The sequence below is a fragment of the Cariama cristata genome, unplaced genomic scaffold (genome assembly GCF_000690535.1).
Source record: "Cariama cristata isolate BGI_N322 unplaced genomic scaffold, ASM69053v1 scaffold7110, whole genome shotgun sequence".
Lineage (NCBI taxonomy): Eukaryota > Metazoa > Chordata > Aves > Cariamiformes > Cariamidae > Cariama > Cariama cristata.
The window spans coordinates 2,240-23,551 of record NW_009592867.1 but is presented as its reverse complement, the minus strand read 5'-3'; the positions used below and the strand labels follow the sequence as shown (position 1 = coordinate 23,551).

General features: G+C 38.3%; 1 protein-coding gene across 1 annotated transcript; it reads right to left on the bottom strand.

Annotated features, from left to right (window-relative positions):
- Positions 1-426: 426 nt before the first annotated feature.
- Positions 427-20,062, bottom strand: LOC104160914 (transportin-1-like; the record flags this gene model as incomplete). The annotated part of the gene is made up of 6 exons (XM_009699205.1): positions 20,023-20,062; positions 10,032-10,181; positions 5,021-5,127; positions 3,782-3,915; positions 1,288-1,369; positions 427-549 (listed from the first exon to the last, which is right to left on the bottom strand). Coding segments are annotated over exons 1-6 (636 nt in total), but the record flags the coding sequence as incomplete, so codon positions are not given.
- Between the last annotated feature and the right edge of the window lie 1,250 nt (positions 20,063-21,312).

Genomic DNA, 21,312 nt, shown 5'->3' with positions numbered 1-21,312 from the left:
CTGTTAGTAGCTCAAAGAGCGTCTCAGCTATATAAAATAACATGCTTTATCCTTGTTACAGTCAACACAGCTGAATAAAGTGACAGCTTCAATGTGTAAACCGTAGCAGTATCAGCACTAGCACTAGATTTTTAACATGATCTTCTCACTTGGGGTCAAGCAATGCCTGGCTGCTCCATAGTATAGCTGATCCCAGCCATTTCAGGATTAACTTAATGAAGAATAAACAACTGCTGTATGCATTGCCTGTGAAACATAATGTCAAGTTGGCTAAGAAGAAAGTTTTGCAATCTCAGTCTTGAAAGAAAATGAAGACTAGGCAAGTGCAAGAGTAAAATACCTGTTCTGATGAATGCTTTTTATTTGTTATTATTTCTGCAAACCCAAACAGGTTTTTCAGAAAGCAATCTGGGAAACGAGACTCACCTCAACTATACTAATCATATGAGGAAGAAGGCGATCCATTCGAACTTCCAACAACATCACCAGAGCACGGCAAACATTTTTGCGTACTTCAGGCTCCTCATCACCAGCCAGTGCGAAAAGATTCTGTTGGAGAGTAATACCAGTTGAAAAGCCTCAGTTCATCTAGTTCAAGTTGTACTTAAATTGACATTACTGGCAAACTAAAGTATGCAAATATGTACTTCTGTACTCTCCCACCGCACACCTCAGAATACCATTTCATTTATTAAATACATATGGTTTAGCAAATGAACACTTCAGACTCTCAATGTCTATTGTACACATAACCAAAACACTGCGTGATATTAGCACTGGCACAAGAACAGTATTTCTTGGATTTTTTCTTCTCCTAAATGTAAATGAAGTTCTGAAGCCAGAAAACTCTGCCAGTACATAACAGCAGCAAATCAAACATTCTAGATAACCCAAAATACCACCCTTCTAAACTATGTTCAGTAACAGTATTCAGAGAGACTCAGACAGACTCAGTGACATGATGATCCTTGTACTGCACTTTCCAACACAGGTAAGAGGCAGACTACTGCCATTACTTATACCTCCTCATGCAACAAGAGTTTCCTCTACTTATGAAGAAGCAGCATGTTTCAAAATACAATTTTTTGGGCTTGGAGAGTGCTTAAACTAATGGAGTCTGAGCACAAGCACACAGAATGAACTTCAGTCCATGGGGACTGAAGCTAAGAATGGGCAACCAGAAATGGGGAGTTTGAGGGTAGAGGTGGTTGTAAAACATAATTCAAAACTCTTGATAAATCAGATAAGTAATTTGACTTAACCCCCCAATCAAGAATGCACACTCACCTCAATAAAAGAATCTATGTGCAACATAAGAGCTTGAGTTCTGCTGATGATAAATTGATTGACGCATGCAACAGCATGAGACCTACAAATGGAACAGTTAACATATACGTTTTTCATGAGTTAAAAACATGTTCTAAACTATACATAGGCATCAAAAACATTAGGAAGCAAATTGTCCAAACATCTTCTAGAGGCAAGAGGGAACAAATCTGCACATCTATAGTATTACCAAGAACAAGCACTAAAACACATTTTAAGTACCACCTTAAACTCTGATATATCTAATAAATATTTTAAAATGAAATATTCAGTAAATAAAAACAAGAGCATGACGACTGCACCTGGCATATTTGTTCCAAACAGTATGTAAAGATGTTCTTTTTGAGCATATTATGATTATTGATCTTCTGAGATATCAACAATTCTATACAAGTCAACAGGGCGAAATTTTAGCATGCCTTTCTTCATTGTTAAATATCCAAATGCCTTTGCAATATTTTTAGTATTTAGTGAGACTGGTATGTGTCAACAATATAGCTGTAGCTTAGAACAAACACACACTTGTAGTAGGATACATACTAAAACACTTGTGGTAGAAACATACTAAAAAATGAAGTGTGGGTTCTTCTATTCCATTTCATGCAAAGCCATTACTTACAGGTCTTTTTCATTCTGAGAGATACAAATGTCAAATTCTGTAATTAAAGGCACAAGGCAAAACTACCTGTAAAGGCCTCTGAAGATCCATTAAAATATTTTTACTAACATAACTCCAAACTTCTACTCTGTTCAGACATTTCTTGCAAGACTGTCTCATAAAACATTGTTCAAAAGTTGTCTCTTGACAGATTTAAATATAAAATATTTTACTGACACTTCTAACAGTTTTCATATTTCATCACTATGTACCAAAACCAGGCTGTTGGTCAGCAGGTGGCCTGCTTTAAACTTGAAACTGGTTTAACAGTTTCAAAGCCACAAACATTGCAGCATAGGAAAAAAGTGAAAAACTGTATGCGATAAGGAAAAAACACGTTTTTCTCTCTCTCTCTTAGCTCCAGAGAAGTATTAAGTTTATCCTTCCACAAGAGCAAGTTCATGCTTTGTTACATACTTTTCTTAGTGTGCATCTATTTTAGGTGAGTTTTTAAATCTTCTTTGAATCCTATCATGATACATTCCAAGTTATATTCTTCCTCTTAGTCTTCACCATCTACTGCTGTTGGCAATAAAGAATTGCCACCTCCAAGCTGTAGAATCTTTCAGTGTAATTTCAAAGAGTTAAAAAACACATTTCACAGAATCACAGAATGGCTGAGGTAGTAAGGGACCTCTGGAGGTCATGTGGTCCAAGTCCGCTACCTCAAGCAGGGTCACCTACAGCCAGCTGCCCAGGACCATGTCCAGATGGCTTTTGAATATCTCCAAGGATGGAGATTCCATTACCTTTCTGGGCAACCTGTGCCAGTGCTTTGTCACTCTCACAGTTTTTCCTGATGTTCAGAGGGAATCTTCTGTGTTTCAGTTTGTGCCCATTGCTTCTGGTCCTGTCACTAGGCACCAATGGCAAGAGCCTGGCCATGTCTTTTTTGCTCCCTCCCTTCAGGTATTGACATACATTGATGAGTTCCCCCAGTCCCAGCTCTCTCAGCCTTTACTCATAGGAGAGATGCTCCAGTCCCTTCATCATCTTCATGGCCCTTTGCTGGGCTCTCTCCAGTATGTCCATGTCTCCTTTGCACTGGACAGCCCAGAACTGCACACATTACTGCAGGTGTGGCCTATCCTGGAAGATGAGGGCAAGGACCACCTCCCGTAACCAGCTGGCAAGGCTCCAGCCCACAATACCGTTAGCCTTCTCTGTGGCAGGGGCACACAGCTGGCCCATTTCATGGTAAAAGCTAACGTTCTTTGTAATGAATATTAGCAATAACAAATTCTGGAATTTTTCTTCTATCTTATACTTATGTTACTCTGTAGAAATTAAATACAGTTTTACAGTGAAAAGATGATGAACTCATTTCATTTAATTTAGTTGAAAGATAAAGAGCATTCTAAGTTTTGGTGCAGTTAAAGCACAAAAAATTTTCTGCAAGAACTCAGAAACTATTGTCAACAAATTAATTTTGACTCTCCCATTGCTGAAGTCATTACAAAATGAATGCAAAATCGTTCTTCGTAATCAGAATAGTAAGTTCTGACCACAGCATTGAATTTTTCATAATAACATGCAAAACCTTAAAAGAAACGGTTTCATTTTCAAAATCATAGGCTGACTGTACGTTTGGAAGGTGTATAAAGAACTGAGATTGTTGTTACTAACTAAGCAGATAAACATGGAACTAACTGATGCATGAAATCTCTGTGTATCTCTGCAGGATCATTTAAAAAAATTAAACATGTTTTAAACATGTTTAAATCTACAAAATAGCAGCCTTGTTGCTCATGTAAATAGAAATGTAACAGGTATCTGTAGTACAACACCTAAACGTACCTTATTTTTGGACTGCTGTGCTTGAAGAACTGCAAGAACTTAGGTATCATGATATTGAGTGGTCGGTCCAATACATCACTATCTAAAATTTCAGCAGAATCTTCACATATCTTCTGAAGAGCGCCAAAAGCACCCTGTTTAAAAAAAAATAATAAAAAAAATCCCTTCTTTCACATTCTGAAGTAAGCAAAATTTCAGGTTTTCTACAGAACAGGTAATTTCAGCACAACACAGTAAATGTAGTTATTTAACACAGTAAATACAGCTAACTAAACATGGAGTTAAATTGAAACAGCCTTCAAGGCTTTTTATTTAAGCACTTTATTCTGGCATCTGTAAGCTCTCAAGCTGGGTGAGTCAGTAATGCATACGTGGTTATTTTAATTTCAGCATTCAATGCTCATCTATTCAATCATATTTTAAAAAATGCTTAAAAGCTAGTTCTTATTTGAGAAATAAATGTCCAGGTGCAGAAGTATCCAATTTAATTACATATATAACTCTATTTCCTCTTGTGGTTTGCTACGGGGCAGAATAGAACTCTGGATATGATTGTCAATTTGAGTTTCATTTTCAAGTGTTTTTTTTCTTTTTCCTGAGAAAGTAGCACTAAAACACTGCATAACAGCATGGCACCTTGGACCATTATCCCATCGTTGAGTATTATTGTATACAAAATGCTTCACAAACTTTCACGGAGACCATATCAACTAATTAAAATTGTGTGATCACAGGATTTTTATTTTTTTAAATCAGACAAGGCTTTTTTCCTCCTTATAGTTTAAAACAGTAAGTTGGTATTTATTTATTTTCCTTCATACACACTGAACAAAACAGTTCATTTCACGCTGATACAGCAATGGCAGATTGCTTCTCCAGATTAAGTTACAACAAGGATGAACAATACTTCTAAGTAAGAGGAAATTCAGGGTCAGCTTGATGATGAAGATGATCAGGCATCACAGAGTGGTAACTTCAGGACACTTCTCAGCTGAGATGCTATGAGTACCTATCTGCAGTCTTATTCTGATTTTATGCAAAGAAAACAAATTTGTTTGAATGAACAGTAAGAACACGGAATATAGGCAGAAGAAAAAGTATCAAATTTGACCCACTGTTCTCGAGAATATATGTGCATGTATACACACATAATGCTATACATACACATAGTGTCTATGAAGAGAGATAAAAATAATCAAATTCAGATTATAATCTTCTATTTTCTATAAGTCTCCTTACCTCACAGGTATTGTAATCTTCAGAATCCAACAGGCTGCAAAGCTTTGGCAAGAGCTCAGGCCAATTCTGTAATTCCCCTTTGGAGGCAATGGTTGTTATCAGAATGCCTACAGGAATCAAGAGGGATGAAGGAAATGAGATCTCACATACCTTCACATGTTTCATACCAATTTTTCTCATTTTTGTCCTCTCAAAGATATAAGGAGTTAATAAATTTCTCGTTTTGTTAAGAACTGGCAAGCATAAAAAGAGGAAGTACATTTAATTACAAATGGTATTTTAAGGGCTTTGAAATGCAAAGGTGGGTTGTTCCTTCCTGCTACCATGAAAGGCTCAGACATGAGAAATCAAGCACAAAGTCATTCCAGCTAATGAAATTACTGCAGGGCAGCTTTGGCTCTGAGTTTACAAAACATTGTACAAATCTTGACCTCCAGTAAATATAGAGTATCCACCTCAAGTCACGTCTTCTTTATTATGATACAAAAGCATGAATGTGGGAATCTGTCATTCAATAAACTTACAACCCAGTGGCAAGTTACATGTTCTTAACTTTACTGTTTGCACAAAACATTAAGGACACATTCAAAGACCAAGATACCCACTAAGAGCTTACCCACCACAGCACGTCACCCAGTGACCAGCTTTAGGGGTTGGCTGACTGAGATCCAACAAATAGATAGGTAGCCCAAAGAGTCACTAATTCTGTTTCCAGCACATACAGAAATCCCAGGAAAAACTAATTAGGTGACAGGAACAGGGAAGGCTGCTTATAAACTAGGACTGACCTTGTATGAGTTCATTTTGCCTTAAGACAAAATGAAACAGGTATCATAATCCATTATGCTACTGGCAGTTACTTCTAATGAGTATGAACACAGAATTTGATACTACTATGACTAGTAATCTCTCAAGTGATGAAAAAAAGCTTTCCTAAGCTTTTTCATTGAGCTAATCACAATATATCATTTTTCTTTGGAATAAAATGTTAAGATTCCTGTTAAATACACAAGCATATGGGACAAGACTACGGAACAAAGGACACTCTGGACAAGACACACAGTAACTAAAAGATAACTTTGCATCATGTTTCCTTTGATGCAATAGGCTGCAGAACCCACAAAGACAAGGGGCAAAAACGAAGACAGAGGTAAAACACAATTTTACAGCTCCAGAAGTAGTTTGTATCCAGTTCTCTTCATAACTGCAACTGTATAGAAAAGATTCCCAAAAGCCTATGGAGATCTATGGAGTCTTAAAGACTGCATTTCTCCTGAATATTATGGTCCTGCAAAGAATATCAGATGCATTAACAGAAAATACTTATTTTACTGTTGCAGGATCTTAATGATCCACTTTTTTTTTTTTTTAAATTAAGCTGAACTTCACAAAAAGAACAAAATAAATGAATTTTCTTGCCTCAAAGTACTGAAATTGCAAAGTTGTCTCTCTAACTTAAATCTGGCACAGGTTTTTTTGTGGACTTAACACAGGCTCAGAAACTAACATAATGAAATTCCCGGAGCTCCTCCAGACTAACATGTGACAGAAGTTACAAAGTCTCAAAGCGCTAGATAGTTTTGGAAAAAAGTTGGTTGTAGATCTTTTAAAGGTCCTAGAAGTGGTTCAGAGGATGACAAATGGTCTGGCTGTACATGCAATATGTGCAAGTTTTCACAGAGGAAGGAAAGACTATTTGAAAACTATTTTAAGTGTTATTCCAAAAGGCTTATCCCAGACAGCAACAGGGTAACCTAGGAGGAAATACTTCCAGATGCATAGGCAAGAAGTGACCTGAAGCCACTGCCCCTCGCAACGGAGATGTATGCTGTTGAGACCATACATGTCATTATGAACTTTCTGTACAAGTCTGTGGAAAAGTCATTTAACACTGTGCTAGTGTTTTTGAAATGACAAAGAAACACTTTGGTGAGGACACACACACACAAAATTATCAGACTATCAAGAACAATGAGGAAACAGGCACATAAAATTAAGTTCTAGGCACTTATGTTCATGTTAAAAGGAATCTTCATGGGTTTCTAGTAAGCTTCATCTGCCTTTCAAACGTGAAATTTTTCCCACCCACCTGCTGCTTTATTTGGCCAGCTGGGTACAGAAGACACCAGAGATTAGCTTTTGTGGCTTTCTCTGTAACACTTCAGACACAGAAACATGGACTTCAGAAGAATAATCCAAGTAAAGAAATAATCAATTTAGTAGCCTGCAGCTTTTTGACAGGTTTGGCCTACAGCTGACAGTTAAAACAGGCCCTACCTTCTGACCAACATACTAAGCTGTAAGGTTAAAATCTGAAACTGAAAGTTTTTATAAAGATGGTCTTTCATTTATAAAGAACTTCAAAACAGTATTACAGAACCTGTTGATATTTCACTTGACAAATGTGAAATCTAACGAATATAGCAGCTGGACTAACTGAGCAGTAAACACGTGAGAGAATAAACTTCAGAGGGATGTCAGAAATTGTTAAAAACGTAAGCATAATTGTCAGAACAGCATCTTTTATGTCACTGTTTCAATTACATGCAACCCTAGTTTACAGCATCAGTTCTACAAGAAAAAAATTGAACATAAAGAAAAAGCAGCTACACTTCAGTACTTTCACGCCAATAACAGGGCAGGGGGAAGGCTGGGGTTTTTGGGGTGGTGTTTTGCCTCTGTAGCTCCTACAGTTGATTTGTGAATTCCTTAACCCTAAAAAGCTGAACTTCATAACAAAATTCCTCCTTACAGGGCAACCATTAGATTTCACTTTCCTTCTGCAGTGAAGCTCTCCAGTCCTGCTACTACTCTTAAACACTCAAAACTATTTCACCTGCTTGCTTTTAAGCAGGAGCTACACTAAAGTCCTGCCCAGATAAGAATCCCCAGAAAGTTTTAAGAACAGTTACAGACAATTCCTAAATAGATCCATTTATGTCATGGTCAGTTTGTGGGTCCTCAACACAGGCAGCTATCTTTCTTGAGCTTGAATCCATATTTCAACATTAGCACATGGGGTTTTAAAACCTCTACCACACAGCACAGAGAAGTTCCACACTGTTACTCGTTTGGGGATTAAAATAGGGAAAAGCTAAGTAAGGATACAACAACCTGTAGTTACCATTTGGTCTTAAGTCACAGTTCTAACATCGAGTCTATTGCCATGCTCATTCTCATTCTCAGTGAGCTGACTTCTGAGGATGGGATTAATCAGTTTGCCTCCATCTTGGCCAAAAGATATCAGCTTTTGTCTGGTTAGCACTAGATGCTAGAGATCACAAAGGAGAGTGAATGCTGCGTTAAATCTCTGATGCTAATTTGATGTACTTGCTCATCTTCCTCCCAAAATTCCAGAGAATTTATTTGCAATTGGCTCATTAAATTGATAGTGCTTCAACTGCAAAAACCTGTATGCATCTCAAAGAGCAGCTCTAACTAGCTTGTGCCAACTAATATGCTAACAAGACAGCCTAAGTAGGTAGTAATATCTTGACACCTAGCTAGTACCAAGAGAGCACTGGGTAGCAGACCAAACTCACTATTAAGACAGAAGGCTACACGGATCCAACAGTCAGTTACTTCAAACAGCAGGGCATAAAGCATGCGCTAAGTAGCAACTCTTATGCAAGCATACAGTTCATCAGTTGCTACTCATCTTCAGAGTTCATACATGCTTGAATAATCCCTGCGAGGATCACTTAAAGCTGAACAGTAATTGAGCTACTAATTCACAAACATTTCGTACTAGGAGAAATCAAAGAATAACGTTTTGAAAAAAAAACAACTCCCCCACCCCCCAAACCATCACCAGCAAACAACCCTAAGACAGCAATCCAAATGGAGCTGGAATACATTCTTTATTCAGCTCCATCGTACCCCACTGACAACTCCTATGAACAAACAAGCAAGTGTGACCTTTCTACAGCCTGAAATCACAAATGTACCTGCCACTCAAAGACTTGTTTCCACTGTCATTAAGAAAATGGGACATTAATAAAATTCATAGTAAAGCAGCTTCACAAGTGACAAGACAGCAGGAAAAAGCTAATAGATAAACATTTTTCTCTAGTCCATAATCCAGGTGTCTGGAGAAGGAACCTTATAAAAAAGCAAAGGATTCTAAAGGAGCAGTAATTGGTAGATTATTTTATAAGAGGAGCCAGCCTATACAAGCTGAACTTCTTTCTGAACTGACATCCACCCCCATTTTCTCTACTGTACTCATATATATATTTGACTTTTTTCTTGATTTTGAGTGCACAAGGAAAATTACTACAATGATTGTAGTAACTGGAGGAAATCATATTCTCAAAGAGCAGACAGAAAAGCAACGTTACCTAGAAATATGTGAAAATAATGCAAATGTGCATATTTTACAGAAGATATATACTAAAACAAAGTATCTACGAAATCAGAAATCCATGTAACAAAAAAACTTCTCACTGGAACTAATTTTTAACAATCCTTCCAACCCAAACCATTCTATAATTCTATGATGTTCTGTACACCACACTTTATCCACTGTTTTCTGACAGAAGGTATTTGAAAACAGAAACTCATTATGTGAATGTCTTATGCATAGTGTGATGATTCCCTAATGGGATGTGCATGTGTGTGCATATGGGGGGTGGTACACAGGAAATCAGCTAACACTGATGCAAGCAGAGTACTGAAACAGTTCTGCAGTCAGACCTTTACCTTGTTCCTGTTTTTAGGTATAGAAATTGCAAGCAAGCTCAATTTTAGTAGACAAAAAAACTTATATTCAGTTATATTTCAAGAGACATGAACTGAATTGCTAAATCACTTCTAAGAGAATAGGCAGCAAAAGCGTGACTTTTGTATATTTACACTAAAAATAAGTATCAGCATTAAAACATAGTGAAGTGACAATTACCAGAAGCAAACAGTTTTAGGAGTTTAATAACTCTTTACATCACTAGTGCAGTTCTCACCCATATCAGTAACATTTTCAGTATGCAGAAGACAGCAATAAGAGCAAACTTACCTACAGTAGCTCTAATTAAGGGAGAGGAATCACCAATGTTGTTCAGACATTCACTTTTAATGAAGTCAGTTACTCCATTGGGAAAGTTGTGAAAATGTGCTTTTACATTATTCTTCAAGATGAGACCACTCAATGAACGTGTTGGTTCATCTGCAACAGAAAATAATTACAGTCAACCTTCAATCAGGTCATAGCAGTAAGGCAGATTTCCAGAACAATGCAACAACAGCAAAGCTCATATAGAGATATTAATATTCTTTATTTCTCCTTCTAACTACACCCATCAATCCACTTAGCAAAGCTTTTCAGGTTCAGAGTTCACTATTTCTATTTATTCAAAATTAGAATGCCAGTATTATAAATTCTAGACTTTAAGAGAAAGTTTTTGCAGACATATAGGCAAGGAATAGATCTGAAGTCATAGGATTTAGGAGACTCACGAAAGAAATTGGTCAAAGATATTCAGACACTCTGATTATACTGACTGGCTTGCTGCAACACTTATACGGTAAGAAATTGATGACAAACCTGCTTTCAACATAGTATGATATCGAAAAGATGTAGGCACTATGCACTAAATCCTCCACCCCCTACTCCCACAGAAATACAGCGTTCAATTTTTCTACAAAATGAGATGTCACCATAAGGCTGGGCTGGCACTTAAAGCAGAGAGCAGATGCTCTTTATTAACCCCTTCCTTCAGCCAGAAGGGGAAGGAGAAGAGAAAAGGGAGAGAGACTTAAGGGTTGGAAAATTAAAACTACTTTAATAAAACAGTAACAGTGAAAAAGACTATAATAATATTAATACTACCAATAACAGAAACAGAAATACACAAAACCAATACTGAGGTTCCCAATTGATGCTCAGTGAACTGCAGGCCGCAGGGGCTCACAGTGCTCATGCAGCAGGGTGGGCACCCAGATGTCCTGGACTGGACCCTGCAGCCAACAGGAACAGGATTCAGGAATGAATGGATTGGAGTGGGAGGCAGGAGAGCGAGCAGAGTCCCACCAGGATGCTGGCCATGAAAGAAGGGCTGACCCCCATGATCCCTTAACTTTATACTGAGTCTGACGTGGATAGGATGGAGTACCCCATTAGTCAGTTTTTGGTCACCTGTCCTGTCTTTTCCGTAGGTGCGACCCTTTTACATCTTTTCACTTGTGGACCATAAGACAGCCAGCAGTGACCTTGGTTCCCACAAGAATAAGTATAAACATGGGCCTTTCTGCATACAAATCCCACTGTTACTTTAGTAACAGCTATAAACATCAAGAGTTACCAATTCTGAAAGCAGAGACTCTCTGAAAAACATGTAGTCAACTTCAGAAAGTGCAGTTACTTAAAAGAAACTTAACTGAAGGAAAACTCTGCTGAAAGAAGAATTGGTCCTGTTTTAGCCAAACCAAGAAATAAGGTAATCCCTTCAGATACCAGCTGTTCTATTGAACTACCAAAATCATAATTAGAGGGAGAAGAAGGGAAAAAAAAAAAGTCTTTACACAATGTTAACACGTAAATGTTATATAGTGTGAACCATAAGAAAAAAGCAACCAGAATTGACCTGAACTGGGTAAGAATTTAAGTTTAGGCAACAGTTTGAGTTCTCTTCACTGAGCTCTTTTTGCCTGCAAATTTCTCTAAATTACTGGGACAAGAGGAGGAAAACCAGCCTAGATTCTTCATCTATATTGTAGCAGATTCATGTCTGGTTCTTCAACCAAGGGCATGAATAACTTGGTATTACTTCTGAAGTTCGCTGAAAGTCAGATATGGATGTTCTACACAGAAAGGATTAGTTTATACTATAAGAAAATGTAAATTTAGAGCAACCCTAATCAGCACAGGAAGCTAACTTTAATTAGCATTTTAGCTACTTGTTTGAATTTTTTTGTATGAAGTCCTGGTTTGGGCAATGAATAAGGATGTTCAAAGTTCTTTTGTGCCAAGAATTAGTTTACATGGATCTATTCCAGGCCTTCAAAATTATTAACATTGCAACAGAAATAAGGATAAGCAAAGTAAGAGATACAACTTTCAAATATAAAGTATTTTCAAACTAAAATTACTGCATTACAACACTAAGACTCTCGGTACTCTCAGTACACCAGCAATGTCTGACTAATGGACATTAAAGACACTTTCTGTTGTGATCTGTGCTAGTTAGAACAGAAACAGCGCTTTTCAGAAGAGGGGGTTTTGTCTGGTTGATCAGAAATTAAAATTCATTTTAATCGACTGATTTTATTTGGGTGCCAAAACCAGGCTGCCATCATACACTTATTTATCTTGTTCTTATGTTCATATTTCAGCATTACTTTTCATGCTCCATAACTATAAATGTATTCATTTACAAACAAACATAACCTTTACATAGAATTCAGTAACTTTATAAACCAGGAAGCCACCCTATGCATACATACTTGGAACAATTCTATAACTTTACCTACACTATAGGTTTTAAATATCCACCAACTTCTAAACAATATAAAAATAAAAGTAATTTCATTTTCATAACACTGCATTTCAAGGGCCAACAACTTTTCTCAAGAGAATGGAAATGGACAGAAGAAAGGGGTTATTATTTTAAATAAAAACGTTAAAGGCTGGATGAGCAGATAAACTTTTCTCAACCACAGAACTTGGTTGTGAGATGTGACAGGTATTATTACTATTATCACTTGGCAAGTCAAATCAAGTAGTTTTGATTTAAAGTTTTTCTCTAAAGTTTTTAAGATATCATTAATAAATATCAGGTGAAGAATGACCTAAAAAGAAAGAAGTTCTCACTTGAACTCTTGATCAGTCTTCTTCATAGTAAGTGTTTATCCTATAGACCTACAAGAAAGATTCCATGGGATTCATAGTGAAAGTTGCATCTCTGACAAGTGAAAGAGAATTCACAAAGCGAGAAAAAGAAGAAAGATTAAAACCAAAAAGCAAAACCAATTACCACCATACAGACAGGTGACAAGCAGAAATCACAAAGATAGGCTTAGTACTAAACAAACACCAACCACTTGAACTAGAAAAGCAGCATAGAATCTGATACTCAGGCATTTAAAAAAAAAAGAACAAACATCACACCGTAGTCAAAATCCTAGTTGGAGAAAAAAATATTTTCTGATATGACTGCACAAGGATATTTATGGAATCCAGGATGTTCAACAATAATATAGGTCTGGATGGAGTTCTTGCTGTAACACCAAGATTACAGGCAGATGGCCTAAGAGCTGACTAAAGACACTCCTTAGTCTCCATAGATTCTGTGCTAAGTTCTGCCAGCCATATGCTTCAGCCACCAAAAAAAGATCACAGTCACAGTCTTGCCTCATTCTATCTCAGTCAACCTGGGAGTATAGAGAGTTGACAAGAACATAGAGTACAAGAAAAAGAAGGAAAGTGAAGAAGGGCTCTGGCATTTGATATCCTCTTTGGTGCCAAATCAGTTCATCAGTGGGAGACTCCCCTCTCACATGGCCTCATTTCATAATAAAACCTATCACATAATCATCATTTAGTTCTCAGTAAATTTTCAGTTCTGTTGCAAGACTCTAATACTAGTTCTAGATTTCAATGGTTTACAGACAGAGCAAATAGATGCATACCCACATCACACCAGTATCAATTATTTTAGGGTTACTGCAGTGCTTTTATGAATTAGGGTGTGTTCTCAGCCAGCCATATTTCCTCTAATGAGGGTTTGTATGACATAGGGTGCATACATGACAGCAACAAGGCTTTTGTTGCTCACCTGCAACTCCAGATGAGCATTTGTTTCACCATGCCTTTTCATCCTCTCTTCCTTAGAATAGAACTTCCTAGAGTGCTAAATGAACTAAATGACTGGAATGAGGGTATCGTTTATCCATTCACAGACTGTGATACAATGATTATAAGCACAGCTGTATTTTGTCCTATTACTCTTGTGATATCAGCACCTTTAAATGTTAGGGTGAGACTTTTTCTAAAGCAAAACTGCTCTGCCTGTCGATTTCAGTCTTAAAGCTGTTAAACCTTTTTCAGAAATCAGCTGTCATACTGTATGTTTTAAGTAGTGACATGGATTTAATATGTACAAATACAAAATGTGATAAAAATCATGACTAGCGCCACTGCTGCGCATGAAGATTTCTGATCCATTAATGAGACTGGCTGTTTCTTAAAAGAGCTAAAACTAAAAAAAACAACTAAGGAACCCACCAGAGCAGTGTCATATGGGACGCAGAAGACGAATAATTTCCTCTGTCCTAATGTGTAAGAATACAGTACAGAGACACCTTCACGAGCTTTCTAGCAGAAAAAATCCTACTTTTTTTTTTTACGCTGGACTTCTAAGTAACCTTAAGTATAACTCTTTTGACTTAAACTGGTATGGTTTACTATCATGTCAGAAGCAGAATTGATGTTTCAAAACATTCAGTGTATCTGAATACATAAATGACCTTGAAATATAGTAGCTAGTCTGAAATTAATCAGTGCTCAATTGACTTATGGGAGTCATGGAAAACAGTTTGACACAACTGCCTAAGCTTAGGAACTTCTGTAAGACAACAGAACAAAGCTAGAAATGTTTTGCTGATGCAGAGTGTTGCATATTTATTGAATAGTAAGTACCAACGGCTATACTTCTGAAGATAGTGTGGACAATATGGGAAGGTTGCTGAACTGCTGACCAACAATTAGCTTGTTGGTTAGTTATGGAAGTTTCTGCATTCTAACTAATAACGACCACAGATCAATCAGAATGCCAAGATTTCTACACGTCTACAGGCTTGCAAAAAACACAAAAAGTTTGAAGAACTAATCCTCTGGTTTCACTCCTACTTTCAGCTTCTCTTACATATCCCAACAAATTGGTTGTCTCAACATTTTTCCTCTCTAATGCCTTTTTATACATCACCTCCTTATCTTGCAGTTAAATCAGTGCTATAATTTTATCAAGAGCAGAAGAATCCTTAATAAGAAATGTAGAGTCAGTGTGATGAGAGTATGATTCACTACAACATCCTAAACTATGTAACAAACACAAGATATTGTTGCAGTTTGAGAACATCTAAAAAGTAATGTCATGTCTCTTTGGTATTTATTTGCTGAGGCAGGGTGGACAAGTACCTTCATGCTAAGTCAAGTGCATAGGGAAAGGAAATGAGGTGCTTTCCAATGGAAGTTGCTTAGACAGCATTTGGCAGCAAGTTAATTAGGATTCAGAGTCATTAATCTATCTGAAGAAATTACTTGGCCAGATGAATAGAAGTTTTGTCACTCTCTGAATATATCAAAGGTGAATGTTATATATTAAAACGTGACAATCTGTCACATGAATAGCTACTGGAGTGCAAGGATTAACTGGATGAGTAAAATGAGGCTGTGTTATCAAATGGAGTAATTCAGAACACGGTTCAAACTGCTAAGTGAGTAGTGGGAAGCGCAAGATAACACAACATTCACCAACACTGGTGCTGTATAGGGTGCTGTGCGTTAGAAGTTTTGAGTACTTCTGTCAAAGGTACAGCTTAACAGAAAGTTGTGTGGTGTCATGCATGTATATGTCTTGTTTTAAAGCCAGACTACTTTATTTCTCTAACTGATACCCTTCCTTGTCAGTAAGGCTTCTTTTGCTATAATGCTCAATTAATTCAAGAAAAAGCCTTCTCATTTTTATTTCCTAAGCCTATACTCAGTGTGTTCCTTTTTTTTTTTTTCATTCTGGCTGACTTTTCTGGACATTATAATCAGATTTTCAAATAGCAATATTAGGTTGCACTCTGGCAAATGGCAGAATAGGGTTTTGGCACTAGTAGAGGTATTCTTCCTAAGCAGCTGTGCATGTACCTACAATAACAAACTAGAAAGCATGGACCCACTTTTAATTGAACATGCGTTTATACAATCTCATCTTTTATTATTATTTAGAAACTTAATTTTTTTCTAGAATTTGGCTACACAAGAGTTCTTACTAAGAATAAAGTGACTGATCCTCTGCTACACACAGTACCAGCAAAAATTAGACTATATCTAAGAAGCTTTCATGTGTGACTATGCTGCTCTTCCTCTTCTGAGCCATTTGAAATCCATCTTTAGTTTTAGCTTCTACCTATGACTTCATCAGCCTCCTTTCTTTGGGGATGGCAGAAAATGAGGGGAAACTGTGAGTGCATGCTATTTTTGAATGCTTAAAGCTCCTGAGACTTAAAGCCTCCCAGTCAGAATTACCTCTGATCAGTAGTGTATCTACTGATTCAAAGAATATCCGTCGCTTTAAGTTACGTAAATGCTTTTTCCTTGTAGATACCAAAATAAAAATTTGTGCTGTTGAATCTGTTACTTGCTTGAACAGCCAGTGTATGCCACTTTACATGAAGCAGACAACCTCACTAGGAAGGAATGGTGTTGCCCAGTCCGACGCCGCAGGGCTAAGCTGTTACAAGCTGCCTATACTGAGATGAATGCAGACTGCAGTCAATATTGGTACTTATGACTCTGTCATGGCACTGTTGCTCCTGAATACTTTTCAAAAGCAGAAGGCACAGCTGAAAAAAACCTCACGTGGTTCTGAAGAGTGAGAATTATGTCATAGAAGGAAGTGAAAGGAGTTTCAAATGCTTTGCAAATGTAGTAGTTGCTCCTGAATACTTTTCAAAAGCAGAAGACACAGCTGAAAAAAACCTCACATGGTTCTGAAGAGTGAGAATTATGTCATTATAGAAGGAAATGAAAGGAGTTTCAAATGCTTTGCAAAAGTAGTAGTAATGCTTAGCCAGTTACTGATATTAGATCAAACTGTGGGATTAAGATGTGCTTTCATATGGCTCCTTAGATTGCTTTTGGTAAAGATAGTTAATTCTGATGCTGGCCAAAAGTACTGTGGGTACTATTGCTGGTCGTACTGAAAAATATTTGGGCTTCTTCTAAGTTCCACTCCCTTTTGGCATTAAAGGTGTTTTTACTTGTACATGAGAAGTGGTAACAGGCATTCCTTTATAAGGCTAAATTCAGCTTCATGAAAGTGGTCAGCTAACCAATTGCACCTGCCCCAGCACTGAAACTCTTGTATCATCCTAATGCCTCATGGCAAGTCTCCTTTCTGAAAATCTAGAAAGATGTGGTGATGTTCCTTCCTAGGAGCTATCACAGCTTAAACCAGACACCAGCATGTAGCCCCATGAGTAGGAGGCACCATTTTTTCACCTCAGAACTGCACTGAATCAAGCACTCCTTGGTGGACTGAAGTATCTTTAGAAATCACACCAGCAACACTCTCTGTTTCTGTAGGAAAACACTATATAGGGATGCTTGATACCAGCATTTAAAGTACAGTTAGATTTGACATGAGAAACATCCAAACATTACTAAGTACAAGAATTTGACTTAGAAAAGCACACAAAGAAATACCCCTTGCAGCAGACTACACTCAGCTTGTAAAATGCACTAAGGAAAGGCTTCAAATAGCTGGCTGAATACCTCCAACTTACCCTAAAAAAGTCACATTATTATGATGCCAAAACAGACCTTACCCAAGACTACCTGAACTTCAGAAAAAGGCAGAGCAAAGAAAACCAAAATTTTGATAATCTTAAGAATCAAGGGAAAGCCTGAAAACTGTTCTTTCTCTTCACAAGCCACTTTAGAGAAAACATATTCCAAGACTCACCCCCAAAATGCTTACAGCAAACAGCCCTTTTGAAGAACCTAAAACAATGCAACTAAGCACATGAAGGCACTAAGCTAGTTAACAGGCCAAAAGACTGCAGATCTGCCTGGGAGGACTCCCGGCAAGGTACAGAGCATGGACCTGCCTCCAACACACACAGGACTCCTCGGGTGGCTTCTTTGCAGCAGCCTGAAAACACCTATCTCCAGGAGTGTGTTAGTCGCCTCTGGAGTGAGGTGAATTCTCAGGTGGCTGCCCTAGACTCCTTCAAGGTAACTATCCAAGGAGTTTTGTTGATGTTGGTTGCATGTCCATGTCCTGCAGGTCCTGGAATGCTCCCAGGCATCTCCAGGAGTGTGCTGGCCTTCTCTGGAGACTGGTGAATTCCCAGTTAGCAGCCCCAGCCTCTTCTAAGGTAACTACTCAAAGACTATTGTGTATGTTGAGGGACAATTCATGCCCAGTAGCTCTTTGGGAATTTTCTCTATGATCAAGAAACCTGTTATTTTACACATTCTTTTTCAATGCTTTCCTTGTATGGGTTTCAGGGATACGGAAAGAGATAATAATGGAGATCCTATACTATTGGATGCTCAGAATAAGGAGCTCCATGAAAGCATTCCTGAAGCGTTGAATCACACACAATCCACTGGATAACTTCACAGTTTCTTTCAAGACTTTAAATAAATAAATAAATAAATAAATAAATAAATAATCTGTCACTTCTCACACATGGTACATATGCCATACAGCTACTTAGGAGTTCCTTAAATCTGCAGTACAATATCCCTACAGAGGCATAGAAAGGAAGAATTAGCCAGCATATGGGGAAAAACATGGAATTTTTAGTGATCTGACAAAATTCGTTATCTCATAACTTGGTTTCCCTTAAGATATTTACACATCTCAATTACTTTATGCATTGATTACTCAGGCTTAATTTCCTTTTGCAATTCTTCATGTATCTGAACTTAAAGGAAAAAAAATGTTTTGCTGTTCTTTAAGTAGGATGCCACATATGTTATGCAGCATTTTAAACTGTAAGGGCACATTAATCTGACTTGATTTCTGAATTGTAATGCAATCAGATACACTCCTTGATAGTTATTTTAGTATATTTAATAATGACATCATGCAGGATGATGGTACTGGGCGGAGGGGTGAAGAGTGGTAGGGGAGCATTTGTTTTAATTAAACAGTTAAAGATGCTGAACCACTTTTCTGGACTAATCCTGCTTATCAAAGACACGTTCTTGAAACTGGAATTAGCACCTGACCTCACACAATGGTTTTTTTCTTGCCCAGCTTCAAAGATCTTTCAACACCAACATGCCAAGAAAGTTCATAATGGAGTGGACTCATGATAACTGATGTACAGATCAAGGTTAAATTCCAACACTCATTAGAAAACATTCACATCAAATCCACAAGACCATTCTGGACCCCAGTCATAGTTTATAAAAAGCCATTTCAAATTCCGCTTGCAGAGCTAGATGAATTATTAGTGTCATGATTACCAGAAAATAAACTACCATCTGTCCTTCCTCCATGGTAGTGTTCCATGTCAAAGTAAGGTACTCTGAATGACTAAGTCATCACATGAGCAATATCAAGCGTTGTAGAGACACTGCTCTATCTTCAACTGGTTTATAAAAATGCAAAGCATTTTGGAAATCAACTTAAAAGACCAACCTTAATGCCTATGACAAAGGCAGTACTAAAGCAGAGTTCTCAAGCCCAGTGTTACAGAATAAGTTTAATCAACCTAACTTTTTAATTCTACTCTATTCTTTTAAATGTATTCTTTTGTCAGAATAACTTCAGTTAGCATTAGTTAGCAGGAGAAGGAATTCCAGGTCACATAACATAAATTCATCCTGACCTGGTTGCTTGGCTACAGGCCGGTCTGGAAGAAGATAAGGAGGAAACTTTGCCAGCAGAAGCCGCAAACCATTGAGATAAGGACAACAAATGGCCCATCAGAAGTTTGGAGGCAGAGAACCAAAGAGAAACAGCTGAGCCCCCAGACCACGAAGTACCATTGGACCAAGGGGCGCGTGGACAGCACGTGAAGAGACTGACCATTGGACCGAAAGGCACGTGAAGGCCGCCTGGAGAGGGGGTGCATAGGTTGTAAGGGTTTAAAACCCCAGGTTTTCTTTGTTTTGGGGTCCCTCTCCAGAGGTACCCAGCTTGAGCTACCATTCTGTTGTGCCATCCAAATAAATTAATTATTTTTCTAAGATCGGAAGTCTGAGACTCTGCTGCGGGAGACCTAGGGTAAAGAGAGTTCTTTAACAGTTTGGCCAGCCAGATGGGACCCTAGGTCACCACCTTTGGATCCTCTCGCCTCCAAATGTCCAACTGCCGGCATCGTGTGAGTTCACCTGGGACCTTAGGAGTGGGAGACATCAAAGGGTGAGTGTTAAAATTCCCTAAGCAGAGTTGGAGAAAATACTGTAGGGGGTTCAAGTCCCCTCCTTGCTGCAACTTTTCACAGGAACAAAGTGCGTGGCCTGATCAGCATAAAGCGCACTGGGAGCAGAGTGGGTAGCCTGATCAGCGTAAAGAGCACCGAGAGACAGAGGTGATGTGCAGCCTGATCAGCATAACACGACTCCTGATATAGAATAGATAACTCACTCCTGATATCTATTAGGCATAAACCATTGACCAAGTCTGGGACTGGGGGTAAACCCAGCCGCACCTGGACTCCTCTCAGAGGAGGAGTTTAGAAAGCAAGGGGGTCTACTTGGAACCTCGTGACTCAACGGGAGGGTCTCCCTACTCCTTGAAAGTTCAAAGGGAAATAAGCTCAGCGTAGAAAAGGGGATACCCTTGGCCGAGGTGTTGCAAAATTGGGGAAAGCTTTATGGTACAGCTAAATTAGGTAAAAAGCGCACAATGGCCTTGTGCCAAGAGGAATGGCCGTATAGTACTAGAACTGCTGGTGGAGACTCCCAGGAAATTTGGTCACTACGTGGACCTTTACAATTGGATTATTGGTATGTATGGGATAATTGGATATGTGGCCTCCAGAAAGAGGATGGTCGAAAAAGAGTATGAAAACCTCGAGGACGAAGGTTCAGCTGCAGCGACTGTGAGTAATTTAACCAAGGCACCTGCAGAGCTGGTCTCTGCACTACCCTACACTCCTCCTTCTGTATCACTTGTTGATCCCCCTCCCCCTGAATTGTGTCTGCTGTCCCCACTGCTTCTGCTGGGCTTTACCCTCTGGTTTCTACCATTATCCCTAATTCTCTTGCAATGCAGCCAGGTGTGTGTGTGGGCGGGTGTACATGCGAAATGTTCTTCCCCCAACCTCAGTGTTACATGTATACACCCATCACCCCTGGAACCTCGGAGATTTGGTTATGGGGGGAAATCAGATGCCTGGGTTAAAGGAAGACGCAAGTTGATGTGTATTATTATTTTTCAATATTTGTTCGGGATGTAATCCATCCTGGGTCCATCTTAACCTGTTATTGAGAGTTGTTCCTCCAGACAGAAAGATAATTTAAAGAAATGTGGAATTAACCCTACAGGCCCAGGGAAGTCAGATTGCCTGGCCTCAGGAATTGAAAGAAATGTGGAATTAACCCTACAGACCGGGGAAAGTCAGAT